The sequence below is a fragment of the Mesoplodon bidens genome (assembly GCF_964165515.1).
Source record: "Mesoplodon bidens genome assembly, chromosome: 1".
Lineage (NCBI taxonomy): Eukaryota > Metazoa > Chordata > Mammalia > Artiodactyla > Ziphiidae > Mesoplodon > Mesoplodon bidens.
Genome location: NC_138176.1, coordinates 48,344,153 through 48,360,343, shown reverse-complemented (window position 1 = coordinate 48,360,343; position 16,191 = coordinate 48,344,153). Strand labels below are relative to the sequence as shown.

Genomic DNA, 16,191 nt, shown 5'->3' with positions numbered 1-16,191 from the left:
GTTCGTGCCCCGGTCTGGGAGGATCCCATATGCCGCGGAGCGGCTGGGCCCGTGAGCCATGGCCGCTGGGCCTGCACGTCCGGAGCCTGTGCTCCGCAACGGGAGAGGCCACAACAGTGAGAGGCCCGCATACCGCAAAAAGAAAAAAAAAAAAAAACAGAAATAGAAACTGAAGCTATCAGGCCTGATTTCCTAATTTTCACTCTTTAAAATGTATCTACTTCTTCATCTGCCACACCTGGTTGTTCTCCTTTATTCTCAGACCAGTAGGTCCCTACATGGGATCCAGGACAACCCTTTCATCTTTGCACCAGATCTGAAAACCCACTCATCTTCCTCAGATCAATGCTCCACACCTTAGATGCTCCAGAAACTGAGGGGGATGCTTCCCTGGTGATGCAGTGGTTAAGAACCCGCCTGCCAATGCAGGGGACATGGATGCGATCTGGAAAGATCCCACATGCCACAGAGCAACTAAGCCTGTGCACCACAACTACTGAGCCTGCGCTCTAGAGCCCATGAGCCGCAACTACTGAAGCCCGTGCGCCTAGAGCCCGTGCTCCGCAACAAGGGAAGCCACCGCGATGAGAAGCCCTCGCGCCGCAACTAAGAGTAGCCACCGCTCGCCACAGCTAGAGAAAGCCCGTGCACAGCAACGAAGACCCAACGCAGCCAAAAATAAATAAATTAAATAAATATGTTAAAAAAAAACAACTGAGGGGGAAAACTCCCTGAAAAGATGTGCAGAGTGACCACCTCCACTTCCCCGCCCTCCAGTCACTCCTGAGCCCAGCAGGCTCATCTGTCGTAGGCAGGTATATACAGCTGTAGTCTAGCCTGCCCCACAGCACCAGAGACCATACCTGTTAGCCTCACCTATTCTGTGTGTGAAAAGCAGGGTGAATGCCAGGTACACCTGTGCTTTAGGTATGTTTTGATAATTCTTGTATTTACAGACCTGTTCGTTTTTATCTGGCAAAGAAAGGCTCATTTTGACATCCGACTTCATTCTCCGCAGTAGGTATGGATTTATGGTATCTCGTAGAACACATGCACACTTATAAGCAGTTTTAACCTTTAATAAGAGAAAAGGGGAAACAATTACTGTATATCTAAGGAATGCATTTGTTCTTACCTCTCAATTGATTCCAATGCTTAAAAAAATTTTTTGAAAAGAATGACCAATGGTTGTACAAAATTGTTGGAAACAGTAGGAAAATGGTTTGTAAAAATTTAAGTTCCATATCCTCCAGGACGCAGTAGTTTTCATAATAATACCATCAGTAAAAAAACAAAACAAAACTTCTCATTAACCAAAATGTACGAAAGAACAAGTGGTAATTTTGTGCCCTGTTCCACCTCTATTTAATTATTATTATATAGTTAAACCCTAAAGTGGAGATTTATTCAGTTTGGCCCCCTCTAGGGAAAAAAACTGTTTTCAAACAAATCTCAGTTTATAATCTTGTACTCTCCAATAGCCACAAAGGAACTGCTACTCCACAAGACTGAAGATCAAACACTAACTCAGGGAAATGCTGCAGCAAGGGGAACAGCAGATAATAAGCAGAGATTACTGCCCACAGGAGACTCAGAGAGTAAGTTCAAGAAAAGCCCTATGATCCCAGAAATGAAAGGTCACTCCAGCCTAAAGTGGAGCATATGGCTCTGTAATGGAGCACAGCCACATGAGATGGGTATTAACTGTCCAGAGAAAAACAAAGACCCACAGTGCAGGAAACCACTCCCTCTGCAGTTCACTTAAAGGCAAACAAAGAATTCAATAAATTATTGATACTTTGAAAAAAATCTAAATAGGCTAAACAACCTAGTAAATACTATTTAACGGAACAAGAAAATTTCCAACCAAAGCTTAAATTTAAGAAACTTATCAGCAAAATGAATAATAAAAAGAGCTTGAATAAACACAGAAAAATTCACATTAAAAAATTAACATGGTAAAAAAGAAAACACCTTAAAAGACCCTAAGAACACCTCACTCAAGTCTGTATACATGTATGTCATGTATGTGTGTATATCTTGTATGTCTAAACATAAAAACAGTTTTACGACCAGCAGACAATAACAAAGAAACTCCATTTGGGGCTTCCCTGGTGGTGCAGTGGTTGAGAGTCTGCCTGCCGATGCAGGGGATGCGGGTTCATGCCCCGGTCTGGGAAGATCCCACATGCTGCAGGGCGGCTGGGCCCGTGAGCCATGGCCACTGAGCCTGTGCGTCCGGAGCCTGTGCTCCGCAACGGGAGAGGCCCCAACAGTGAGAGGCCCGCGTTACCTCAAAAAAAAAAAAAAAAAAAAAAGAAACTCCATTCATCAACGACTTTTGGTTACAGGTAACCCTGTAAATGTATCATTCAGACACTGATAAAAATTACCTGAAGATGATAATCAGGTACATTTTATGGCTTGTGATGCTGAGATAAATTTCAAATTTTAACAAGACATTGCAGTCCTACCAAGAAAGCAAGTACATTATTTAAAATCTTCCTAAAAATATATACAGCGTTAAGGAAACTCTGCCCACATGCTCACGTCTACCTCCATTTCTCTCCTCTCAAAGAACGAGTGAGATGCTAATGGCGCTGGAAACTCAGGGCTGGGCTGGTGAGTGGCCTGGCAGCTCGCTCTCTCCTGCCCATCTACCCTTCTGGAAAGTCCGCCCGCCCCCAGCCCACTTGTGCTGAACTTGCAAGGGTTGGAGCTCAGAGTGGCTGGGGACGGGACTGTTTCTCACACCCCACTCTCCCCAAAGGAAGATCTTAAGCTCTAAACTGGGGTGGGGATGTGAGAGCAGGGAAGACCAAGAAACCCTATTTTAGCTTTGACGTCACGCCACATTCTCCAGTCCAACTTTCGAGCCAATTCTATATTGAATTCCCCTCTGCTTCTCGTGTCTGCCTCTCTGTGAGTAAAAACGCACAGTGGGGATCCAACTGTGTTCCTTCGTTACCGCACCTCCCCACTGCTATGGAAAATGGACACCTTGCTGAGCGCGCTCATGCTTCCTTCCTCTTCCTGAGGAGGCAGAGTGATAACTCCCCCCCAGTGCTGCCTCTTCCAGAGCCCAGTCACCTCAGGCAAGTCACCAAAATGCTCAGTCTCAATAATAACCTTGGGCGTGAAATGAGGAGGCTCAACTAGATGACTCCTCGGGCTCTTTTCAGTTCTAAAATCCCCTGCACAGGCTCAATGTACAAATCCAAGGGGCAGTCCATGTTTTGGGTAGTTAATGTTCTTCCCCCTCACCCTCCTCAGCCTTTTATATCCTAATCACCCCCACCCAGGAAGCCTGCCTTGACTCCCACAAGCTCTGCTATTGGCTATCTCCCCTGAGCAAAGCCTTCATTACCCTATACTGTGATTATCTGTTTACCATTTTCCCCCCTGCACACTCTCCACTGGACCAGGAATGCTATTCAAGGGAAGGCTCTGATTGTCAGCCGTTTCCCATCATTTTAGCCCCAGCCTGACACACAAAATAGCTGCTGATAGACTATCTTCTTGGGATTCACTATTTCATGGCAACTATGGACTTAAAACAAAAAGGAGCAAATAAAAGCAGTACCTCTGCTCCCAAGGACTTTACAGTCTAAAAAGGGAAAAAAGATAAGTGCACAAACTTCTGAAACAAGGACTTCAAGGAAGAAACAGACCACATTTGCACCACCTCAAAGTATACCCCATAAATGACTTATTAATTATAAAGGAGAAGTGGTAGCTTCAAAGAGTTTAGAAATCTGACACACAACACCTTGCCCAGTAATCAGACCACCACCGATGAAGGGAAAAACCAACAGCATGTGCCTCCAGATACGAGTAAAGTACTGAGAAAGACAGGTCACTTCTGTGTACTCCCGCTCAAAAGGCATAAGCTGATTCCAATCACAAAGAATGGAAAACAAACCCAAGGTGAGGCACATTCTATGAAAAATAGGCCTGTAGTCTTCAAAAATATCAAGTCATGAAGGCAAAAGAAAGATCAGAGCAACAGCTTCAGATTAAAGGAGACTAAAGAGACATGGAAATTACTGGAACAACTGGCACAATGTGCATGACAAATAGATTAGATAACAGAATTACATCAATGTTACATTTCCTCCTGATTTTGATGTTTATACCGTGGTTATGTAAGACAACATCACTGTTCTTAGGAAATATACACTAAAGGATTTGGAGAAAAAGGGCATCGTGTCTACAACTTACTCAGATGATTCAGAAAAAAAAAGTATAAATTTGTGTGTGTGTGTGTGTGTGTGTGTGTGTGTGTATGTATAAATACAGAGAGAGAGAGGGAGAGAGAGAGAGAGAGACAGAGACAGAGACAGAGACAGGTAGGGAAGGAGGAGGGAGGGAAGGAAAGATAAAGCAAATATGGCAAAATGTTAGCAAAATGCTAACAATTAGGGAATCTAGGAGTTCTTTTTACAATTCTTGCAACTTTCTGTTAAGTTTGAAATTATTCCAAAATAAAGAGTTAAAAAAAAAAAAAGAACAGGATACATGAAGGATAACGGGGATTCACTGGAGGAAGAGAACTCCCGTAAAAGTTAATTAAAAATCAAAAATCGGGCTTCCCTGGTGGCGCAGTGGTTGAGAGTCCGCCTGCCGATGCAGGGGACACGGGTTCGTGCCCCGGTCTGGGAAGATCCCACATGCCGCGGAGCGGTTGGGCCCGTGAGCCATGGCCGTTGGGCCTGCGCGTCCGGAGCCTGTGCTCCGCAACGGGAGAGGCCACAACAGTGAGAGGCCCGCATACAGCAAAAAAAAAAAAAAAAAAAAAAAAAAAAAAAATCAAAAATCACTCAATCTCAAAATTTTAAAGGTATTAAAAATGGTTTTTGACAGTCCTCTAATCTTAAAGGTCTAAAATTCTTTTTCTAGTTATGTATTTTATTTCTGGCTCGGTCATAACCTGGCAGGTACAAGCCCCCACCCGAGAGCTGTGCAGAGACCCAGCCTCTCATGGAGGCTGGAGCCTGCCCCCAAATGCCATAAACCGCCCTCCAGTTGGCCTCACCTCCTAACGTTCCTGTCTGTGACAACCCCACTCTACCAGTCACCAGGCCTGAAACCTCAGGGGTCAGCTGCAGCAAGCTCACCACTCCTCCACCAATTTCCTTTATCTTATCAACCTCCACATCTTGTTTGTTCTGCCTAGAAAATGCCACTTGGGACTCTTGCTCTGGACCTGCTTTCTCAGGACCATCACCCACATTAAGGTCCAGGCTCTCATCACCCTCACCCCCAATTCCTGCAGGTCCCTCAATGCCAGCCTCCCTCCCACAACTACCTGCAGCCTGAGTAACCGTCCAAGAACAGCCTGCTCCCAGCCTCCTGCTCAAACACCTTTAGTGGCTCTTCCCTGCCTAAGCGCTCCTGCCTCCCTTCAAGGCCCCCACTGCCAGCATCCACAGCTTTCCTGCAACTCCCCCAAAAGCATCTCCAGTCCAGTCAAGCGTGTCTCTTCACTGCTCGTGGTCACACAGAGTGGCTGTGTTCATACTGTTGCTCTAACCTAGAATGTCCCACTTTTCCCAGCCTGTTTTCCCAGGATCAGGTTAAAGGGTATATGTCTTGTTAAGTCTTCCCTGGTGTCCCCTTTTCTAAGCTTGTAAAGTACTTTATAAGATGCACTACCCAATCTGCACTATTACATGCTGTCCAGAAGTGACTCACTCTTATCTCATAATTTCTGACGGCTCTTGAATATTTTACATGATTTTTTAAACACGCATCTGGAAAATTATGTGCTATCAAGCAAAAATAATTTTGTGGTTTTTATCAGATACCAACTTATAAGCTTGGTCATTTCCCTTACATTCTGAATGACTTGGCTACAAAGTATAGTATTTAGTAGGAACGTTTTAAATATTAAAATACCAGAAGTGTCACCTGCCTGATACATTACCTGTACTGGGGAGGCATTTGAATACCCCCCCATGGTGATGGGGACTGAGAACTGCTCCATAAACACAGGCAACGTGCCCAACTTTCCCGGGAAGATGAAATCAAAGAGTGACCACAGCTCACGGAGATTATTCTGCATCGGTGAGCCAGACAGGATGATGCGATGAGGGGTGCGGAACTGTTCAGGGAAAGCAAGGACTTTTCTGTTAACTTCACCTTTTGGCAGATGATCACCAACCCTACCCCAAAACACTCCCATGCAATCTTATTATTTAACACAACTACATATTATTTTGGTCTCCTCTAAAACGCAGACATTTTATGAAACTTTAATTCTTTAATTACACATAGATTAAAAATATATATATAGGCAAGAATTTTTCTTACTGTTCAAGCTGAAGACTATGGACTAGAGTTGGATTTGGTTACATTCTAACAACTGATCCCTATAAGAGACATTAAGCAACGTGAACAATTAGAATTTTAGAAAACATGATTAAGTGCAAGAATGAAAAGTGTTCTGCATTAAGGCAAAATGTGTATTTCAAATTCCTTATGCAAAAGCACAAGGAAAGATTAAATAAGCCTGTTACTAAAAGCAGACTTTATTCTCAATTAAATATTATCCACCTGGAAACCCTCCTTGTTGTAAGAGGTCACACCTGTTTGCAAGCTAGAGTGATGGCAGCATTTGGATTCCGAATTTTGTGTCCTTCGTCCAAGATCACGTAGTGCCAGCCATGCCTGCTGATATCATCTTGCATAAGTCGAACGTAGGAGTAAGAAGTGATCAAAATCCCATGACAATGAGCAATATCTCGAATTAGTTTCTCCTAAAACGATGACAAAATGGTAAAGACAGTTTTAAATAAGAAGTTAAATGAGGATGACTCTTAAAATCAACCTTTTAAGGACTTCCCTGGCGGTCCAGTGGTTAAGACTCCCCGCTTCCAATGCAAGGAGCACGGGTTCAATCCTGGTCAGGGAACAAAAATCCCACATGCCATGCAGCGTGGCCAATAAATAAATAAATAAAATCAACCTTTCATGTGGAGAAAAGGGAACCCATCTGCACTGTTGGTGGGAATGTAAATTGATACAGCCACTATGGAGAACAGTATGGAGGTTCCTTAATAAACTAAAAATAGAACTACCATACGACCCAGCAATCTCACTACTGGTCATATACCCTGAGAAAACCATAATTCAAGAAGAGTCATGTACCACAATGTTCATTGCAGCACTATTTACAATAGCCAAGACATGGAAGCGACCTAAGTGTCCATCGACAGATGAATGGATAAAGAAGCTGTGGCACATATATACAATGGAGTATTACTCAGCCATAAAAAGAAATGAAATTGAGTTATTTGTAGTGAGGTGGATGGACCTAGAGTCTGTCATACAGAGTGAAGTCAGTCAGAAAGAGAAAAACGAATACCGTATGCTAACACACATATACGGAATCTAAGCGGGGGAAAAAAAAGGTTATGAAGAACCTAGGGGTAAGACAGGAATAAAGACACAGACCTACTAGAGAATGGACTTGAGGATATGGGGGGGGAGGGTAAGCTGTGACAAAGTGAGAGAGTGGCATGGACATATATACACTACCAAACGTAAAACAGATAGCTAGTGGGAAGCAGCCACATAGCACAGGGAGATCAGCTCGGTGCTTTGTGACCACCTAGAGGGGTGGGATAGGGAGGGTGGGAGGGAGGGAGACGCAAGAGGGAAGAGATATGGGAACATATGTATATGTATAACTGATTCACTTTGTTATAAAGCAGAAACTAACACATCATTGTAAAGCAATTATACTCCAATAAAGATGTTAAAAAAATTTTTTTTTAAATTTTTAAATGGTTCTAAAGAACCTAGGGGCAGGACAGGAATAAACATGCAGACATAGAGAATGGACTTGAGGACACGGGGACTGGGAAGGGTAAGCTGGGACAAAGTGAGAGAGTGGCATGGACATATATACACTACCAAATGTAAAACAGATAACTAGTGGGAAGCAGCCGCATAGCACAGGGAGATCTGCTCGGTGCTTTGTGACCACCTAGAGGGGTGGGATAGGGAAGGTGGGAGGGAGATGCAAGAGGGTGGGGATATGGGGATATATGTATATGTATAGCTGATTCACTCTGTTATACAGCAGAAACTAACACACCATTGTAAAGCAATTATACTCCAATAAAGATGTTACAAAAGAAAAGCAAAGAAAGAAATAGCCATAGGTACCAGGAACAAACAGGGGATGGGCAGGGAAGAAATAGGTGAGGGAGATTAAGCAGTACAAACTTCCAGTTGCAAAATAAATGAGTCAAGGGTGAAATGTACAGTGCGGGGGAATGTAGTCAATAACTATGCAATATCTTTGTATTGTGACATATAATAATTAGACTTATCATGAAGATCATTTTGAAACCTATAGAAATATTGGATTACTATGTTGTGTAACAGGAATTAACATAGTGTTATAGGTTAATTATACTTCAAACACAAACTCATAGAAAAAGAGATCATAGTTGTGGTTACCAGAGGTGGAAGATGGTGGGGAGGAGAAATTGGATGAAGGCAATCAAAAGGTACAAACTTCCAGTTATAAGCTAAGTACTGGGGATGTAATGTACAACGTGATAAATATAATTAACACTCCTGTATGTTAGGTATGAAAGTTGAGAGTAAATTCTAGAGTTTTCATCACAGGAAATTTTTTTCTATTTCTTTAATTTTGTATCTATATGAGAGGATGAATGTTCGCTAAGCTTACTGTGATAATTATTTCATGGTGTATGTATCTCAAATCATTATGCTGTACACCTCAAACTTCTACAGTGCTGTATGTCAATTATATCTCAATAAAACTGGAAGGAAAAATAAATATAATAAAATGTTTAAAACTTTAAAAAAAATCAACCTTTCCATCATGATACAATCTAAGGCACTTTATAAATATGTACACAAACATAATACATACAACAGAATTATACATTATCAGCAGTGGAAGTTTATGTTTCATTAATCTGTAAGTCGTAAACACTGACTAGTATGCCCACTACTGTGGGGGAGGAGGGCTCATAAGAAGACCAGAAAAAGGTATAACATGTAAACACTTACCCAATTTTTATTTTTCCAAAACATCCTTTGTGTTAATCCTTGTTAAACTGAAAACAACACAGTAGATGGAAAACGTTTTTAAAAAAAAAAAAAAACGAAAGAAAATGAGAGAAAAGCCAAGGAGACAAGAAAGACAAACCCAGGAGCTCTGATGATGTATAACATGAATTCAAGAAGGACAGAGGACAAAGGATATAAAAGAAGTGATTTTAAAAATGATAGAAAAAACTTCTGAGGAGAGACCAGAGCCTATAGAACAAAACACCAAAACAGCCATACACCTGGGTACACGCCTATTAGATGCCTGAATCCCAAAAACAAGGGAAAACAAGAAAATGCTGTAGCTTCTAGTCAGAACGAAACAAACTGAAAAAAGATTCCCTGCAAAGGAAAAAGACTACCTGCACTGAATATCTTTTCTGCAACACTAAATACGTCAGATAACAAAGGGCAAATCTTTCCATAATTCTAGGGGGAAAGCAAAGACCCTGGAGTTCTGCATTGATCCAAATTAGCAGTCATGCTTGACAGAAAAAAATAACAAATTCCACCTTTAGCTGGGCAAGGACAGAAAATAAACCAGCAAGAGGTGGCCTATGAACAGCACGCCACCTCCAGCCGGTGCAGGGGTGCGGTCACTAAAAGAATGCAGCTCCTTTCCCTGGTGGGAGAAGAAAGGTGCTCAGGACTCCGCACTCTGCACAAGAGCAGGCAGCAGAGCTCCCCGCCTCATGCTCATCACAGACTGAGTGCTCACAGCAACTCTGAGAGAGGACAGAGGTCCTTACCCCCAATTTACAGAGGGGAAAACTGTGGCTTAGAGATAGTAAATAATATTATCAGGTCACATAGCTGGTAAAGTGGTGGTAGGATTTGAGCATAGAAAAGCAGCCAACTCCAAAGCTAATATTAACTAAATATTAGGCAACACTGCCTCTTACTTTACTATAAAAGAAAATATTTTTAAGGGAAGATTACATGTAATATACCTACCATTCTTAAATTATTAAAATAATAATTAAGTAAATATTAAAACATTGTTTTAAATACTAATAAAACTGTTATAAAATTATCTAAAATATAAAAAGGGATCTATTTTTGCATGATTATAATTCCAGTTTAATTTAACAAACCTAGAGCGAGAACAGGGGAAATTAAGAGTGTACTAAAAATCCCACCTTATCAATGGTAGAATGGGACAGAGGTTATGAATACTGTTCAATTCTTTATCATGACAGAAAAACAGACTGAAATACATTCATAAAAAATTTAAACCCAGGGCTTCCCTGGTGGCGCAGTGGTTGAGAGTCCGCCTGCCGATGCAGGGGACACGGGTTCGTGCCCCGGTCCAGGAAGATCCCACATGCCGCGGAGCGGCTGGGCCCCGTGAGCCATGGCCGCTGAGCCTGCGCATCCGGAGCCTGTGCTCCGCAACGGGAGAGGCCACAACAGTGAGAGGCCCGCTCACCGCAAAAAAAAAAAAAAAAATTTAAGACCATTTATTGATTAATAGTTGCTACTTCAGCATAAATACCAGAAAAGAAATAGACTGTAGAACTATCAAACCACTATCAGGAAAAAAATAGATATAGGAATAGAAAATTTTCTAATAGGAAACAGAAAAAGAATTAAGAAAATATAAAAAGCAGAAAATACAATAAACAGAAAATAAGACAGCTGGCTTCAGACCTAACATTTACGTCAGGGTCTCCACGTGACAGTGGGCTGTCAGCAGTGACCCCTTCCACTAGGAAAGTACAGCCAAAACCTGGCCTTGTGTTTAAGGGATGAGACCCAAACTAGACTGGTGCTAAGAGTTAAGAGTATGGGAACTATTAAAGATATCCCAAGGAAATGCAAACAAAAACAGGGCAGGATCAGAAATACAAGTATCAGACAACAAGAAGTGAACAGGAAAAGGAGGGCTTCTTTTGTATTTTAAGGAGACAACACACTAGAGAGAAGAGCCAGGCCTTTACCTGCCTGCCCGGAGCACTGCACCAGAACCCAAGGCACAGCCCTTAGAGCTATGCTGGCAAGGTAGCACATCCACAGCCGGCAGGGGACACGGCCACAGCTTCTCAGAGTTCGACAGAAGAGACAGAGGAAGACTAAAGGCAACTAAAAGTTTATAGTTAGGATCCAAAGGATCTGAGTCTCTCCATCAGTGAGCTCCTTTTAATAGCTCTCAGCAGAGCCTTAACCCACACAAAGATACTCATTCCCCATGCCCTACTGAGGCTGAAATCAAACCAAGCAGCCAATACAATTGGCTAAATAAAGACAGTGAGACAGTAAGATAAAAACAAAAATCAGTGAAGCTTAAGGACAAAACCTGGTAGAATTGATAAGAGAAAAAAACTAAGTAACTCTTTGAAGAGACCAAAAAACAGACAGACCTCTGGAAAGTCAGCCCAAAGAACAGACTCAGATGGGCAGCATGAAAAACATTAAAGGAGTCACCACAGAGGCAGAGAACACAAAACGTGAGCCAATGCCACGTGCAATCCAATGCCAAAGAATCTGAACTTTGACAGAGAATGTGAACATTACCAAAATGGACCCAGGAAAAATGAGACAAACCAATCAGACCAATACTGAAGGACTTTAAAAGGATGTTGTTATGCTTTTCCCACCAGAAGTCTACTAGACCCAAAGGGTTTTACGAGTGAAGTAGGAATCAATCCTGTTATTTAAATGGTTCCAAAATACAGAAAAAGATAGAAGGCTAGCAAAACCCTGTTTTCAAAACTGACAGAAGCAACATACTCACACAGTGTGTGTACTCCCCAACTAGAGATTCATTACTTTATAAATAAAATCTAGCACTATATTAAGCTAACAAGGCATCACAGAAATAGAAGAATAGCTAAATATTAGGAAAACTAGTACAATAATTCATGTAATCATAGTCATACAAATATTATAAAATTCAACATCTTAAAAAATATTATCTTAATAAACAAGGGCTAAATAATTTTTAATTCAACAGAATATAAAAGGGTGTAACAATGGCCAAGAAAATTCTGAAAGAGGAAAAGAGAAACTTTTCTCATGTCATAATACACTCAAAACTTCAGAGTTAAGAGCTATAACACCTGGTACTAGTAAAGGTTCAACAGGTGAGAGGTGTATTATTAATATGACTACTGTTTTGCCATCTTCCTATTCATGATCTTCCGCGCCTATGTTACTACATCGAGGGCCACACCTGATTTAACCATTTCCTGACTTTTTTTTTTTTTTACCTTATGATGAATGCAGCACTAAATACCTCAAGGCTCACAGCCTTACAAACACACATATAGACTCTCCCATGCCTCGCCTTACCCACTTCTCCCTGACTACGCTGCTATTCCACTGCCACCGGCTCTGCCACGGTGGCTAGTGTCCAGTGAAGAAAAGCAGGCTCTCCAGAGATGCACTTTTCCACCTCGAACGCATCCCACCAGTCCTGAGACTTTTAGAAGCCAGAGCTGATTTCAATAGCTCCTCCACATCTGACTTTTCCACTGAGATTCTGGGCAGGCAGCTATCCCAACTCTATCCCTATCTCTTCCTCCTCCTGGGACAGCAGTGGCTGCCAGAAGTCATGAAGCAGGTAGGGCGTGGAATAACAGCAAACCGACACACAGGAATGCCCCGTGCCCTGTGCTACTCCAGGCACAGAGCTATGTGCCCAGAGAGAAATGGGAGAGTAAAACAACAACAACTGTTTGGGGCGTGAAATACAGCAGAAGTGAAATTACCACTCACATTTATAAAATGTTCCCTGGATCACAGCCAAACCCTGCCCATGTGGATCTAGTTACTCATGACCCTGGAACTCCTAACTGCTAGATGCAGTGACTCACCACAGTCATTCCACTACCCTCCAAGGAACGCCACCCTGAATTGGATTTCGGACATCACTTTACCACAGTTAAACAAACGAGATGCCATGCCTCTCAAATACATACCACCAGAGTGATGTTTAGCTTCTTTGACATGTCTAAGAATTGAAGTTTATTTGGAAAATTCTGTAATGTTAACTACAGAAATACAAAATTTCTACCATATTCAAAAAGATGTATGATGATAAGAATCAAAGATGCTTTTATAAAAAGAGTAAGAAATTTTTTTAATGTCCACATTGAAAACATAACCTTCACTTAACAGCCACTGGGTAAAAACACACCTAAGACTATCTGTTTTTACCTGATTCAATCTCAGAATTCTGTAACTGCCTAGACCGGAGTTTCAATAATGGTGAATTGTTGAATATTATGGACGTCTCTATCCAAACACTTAAGACAAATCATCTCGGGCGGTTTCAAATTAAAAGCTTGTAAAATATGTAACCTCTCCTAGTTTTTGCAATTAATAGGGTACATCTGCAATTAGCCTGACTTACTGAATGCAGTGCTGTTGTCATTAAAAGATGTCTGTGAAAGTGCTGCTGTTATTATGGAGGCTCAGGAGACCAATCCCTCCTAGAGGGCAAACAGTGGACTGGTAGAAAACAACAGCCATAAATCACACTGTCAGGCAGCAGGGAGAGCAGAGTGGAGCACAGGCACATGAAGGCCATTCACGGTAAACACAGCACGGCAGCTTCCCAGGCAGGATTTACTGCACCTGTAATTAATTAAAATTTCCTTCAAGCTAAATCTTTAATAAACAAGGATTTGTGCTGACAATGAAGAAAAAAGGGCTCCAGCAACATAATTTTACAATATCCCTCAAAGACCAAGCATAGCATCTATCATTTCTTGTATCAGGTGTATACACCGTCTCGAAAGTTAATGGGAACTGCATCACATTGTGTTGTAATTTGTGTACCTGGAGTGGGTCTGAAATATTTAGGATGCTTGAGGGACCATGTGGCCCTTTTCTACTTTTATTTGTTATGTTTTTACTTGCCTCCCTTCCAGCTTTTTAAAAAGCCAAGTCTTTTTATGCTAGTGTTTCAGAAAACGGGCCTTTTTAAAGAACATGTGATGGTAGTTGCATCAGATGGCCATGTTTTCCTGTGGTCTGTTCTTTAGTCATACCTTGCATTTCCCAAAAAGAATTTTAACACTGTATTTCACTGTATCATTTTGGGGCCAATGAATCTAGACACGAAGGAGTAAGGCCTAGACGAGAATGACTATGAATATTTTTGAAAAAGCAGGTCTGAACCTTCTATCTCGAATGTATTTATATTGAATCAATCAGAAATGTCAGAGCATCTTTTCTCAAGTACTGAGATGAAGATGTCTACCACATTCTTCATTTCTAATTGTAGGAATTACCTGAGTAGACACTGTATGCTGGGGACCATACTAAGTTTATTGTGCACACATATTAACCCAATAAATCCTCAAAAAATTACCAAAAATAACCCATTTTCAGGAGATCAAACTAGGCTCAGAAAAGCTAAGTGACTTGCACCAGGTCACAAAGCTATAAGATGGCAGATCCAAGATTCCAACCCTGGTTTGGTAATTATAAAATCTATGCCTTTATGCCATTGTCACATTTCCTAATCCTATGCCTCTAAATACCATGAATGGATCAAAATGATAATCTCTTTGAATTATCAAAACTATTCCATAGAATTACTATATCCTACAAGGCAGGGAAAGGTGGGAGAGCTACAAAGTGACAACTGTTTCAGAATATAAGCAAGAAATTTCTCATTACACATCTGCCAACAAATTGAAAAAAGGGTCCTTAATAATTAAATAAACTTTACAACACAGTGCTGAAGTTGCCACCCCCTGCTGTGAGTTATGGGATAAGAATTACAAAACTGCCTTCTTTTATTATCTTTCATATATTTTCTTTCCCCAAGAAAATGGTTAGCTTTTCAAGATCAGTTAAAAACATCATATCCATTTTTTAGAATCCTAATAGCATCAAATACCTGCAATGTTATGCTTATAGTTATTCAACAAATAAATATTAATCAACTTACATATCGTTTCTCTCCATTAGAAAAAAGGGATCATAAAACATGAGAAGAGGATAATCTTAGATTCCTAGTAAATGAGATTTCGACTGACCATTAAAGGAAATTCAGAGCCTGAAAATGTCTTTATCTGATTTGATCATTTGGTTGAAAATATTAGCCACATATTTTTTTGCAAGGTTGCTGGGTGTGCATTTGATAATTCAAAATTATGCTGTCAACCAAAGAGAATATTAACAAAGATAATACAGGATCACCTGGTGAGAGAGGTGGGAAGCTAAAAGGCAATTTAGGGAAGAAAAATGATAGATGATCTCCATTTAGAAATTGTTTGATCATTTGATAGCTCTTCTCTAAATGCAAAATTTCAAAGTTTTACATCTTACCAGCTACAACAAATCATTAGAAAAATAAAAATAATCTATTTGAATGATAAGCAGAATAATTCTGGCATTATTACTTTTTTAAGTTTTCCGAAGAGAAATTCTCTTCTCTTCCCTATTTTCTCCAGCACTGAATAACCCTATACCAGAGTGCTGCTATTATCAATACATTTAGACAGGACAGCTGCTGGGCACAGAAAGTTCCCCCATGGAAAAAAGAAATTTCAGCCTATAAGGATGGAAAGGAAGTTAGACATTAGATGCTGGCTTAAAGGACAGACCAGCACTGACAGAATATTTGAAATGTGATTAAGAAATGTAAACTCTATTGCAATCTAACACACACCTATAAGCCAACAGGTGTGCATGGAGTGGTAACAAAGATCTGTACACACAAATACAAAAGGAAGGAGCAAAGGGATCAAATGCCACTCAGTCTTTTAACCCAGAAGCCAGAGTTCTGATCTTGGAAGTGTTATAACAAGGCCTGTGCAGAGGAATTAACACATTTTCAATACGTCGTCATCACAAATAATAAACTGATATTAATATTAATAATAAACTGATTGTGTTTCTAAGTAGAGAGTATGGTTTGAAAGATGCGAAAGAACATCTTTTCGATCTTTTGCATAACAGCTTACATCTTTAGAGATCTGAGATACTTCATAATGAAAAAGGAACTGTCCAAAGAGTTTAAGGGTCAGAGTAAAAACACAAGTCTACTGCTTTTCCTCAAAAGTTAAGCAAGAAACTTCAAGTTAAAGTTCTTGGTAGACCATTAAGTACTAAAAAAATTACAAACAATCATATATATGCATGGGT

The 16,191-nt window shown here is 40.8% G+C and overlaps 1 protein-coding gene across 2 annotated transcripts in view; it reads right to left on the bottom strand.

The window, feature by feature from the left end:
• Window positions 1-16,191, bottom strand: part of ERCC6 (ERCC excision repair 6, chromatin remodeling factor) — a 75,621-nt gene that overhangs the window by 13,732 nt on the left and 45,698 nt on the right. For both annotated transcript variants that reach the window (XM_081234387.1, XM_081234388.1), the window contains exons 9-11: window positions 6,588-6,758; window positions 5,927-6,103; window positions 959-1,075 (exon numbers count right to left, since the gene is read on the bottom strand). In XM_081234387.1, coding sequence (XP_081090513.1) covers window positions 959-1,075; window positions 5,927-6,103; window positions 6,588-6,758 — 465 coding nt within the window. The remainder of the gene's footprint in view (window positions 1-958; window positions 1,076-5,926; window positions 6,104-6,587; window positions 6,759-16,191) is intronic.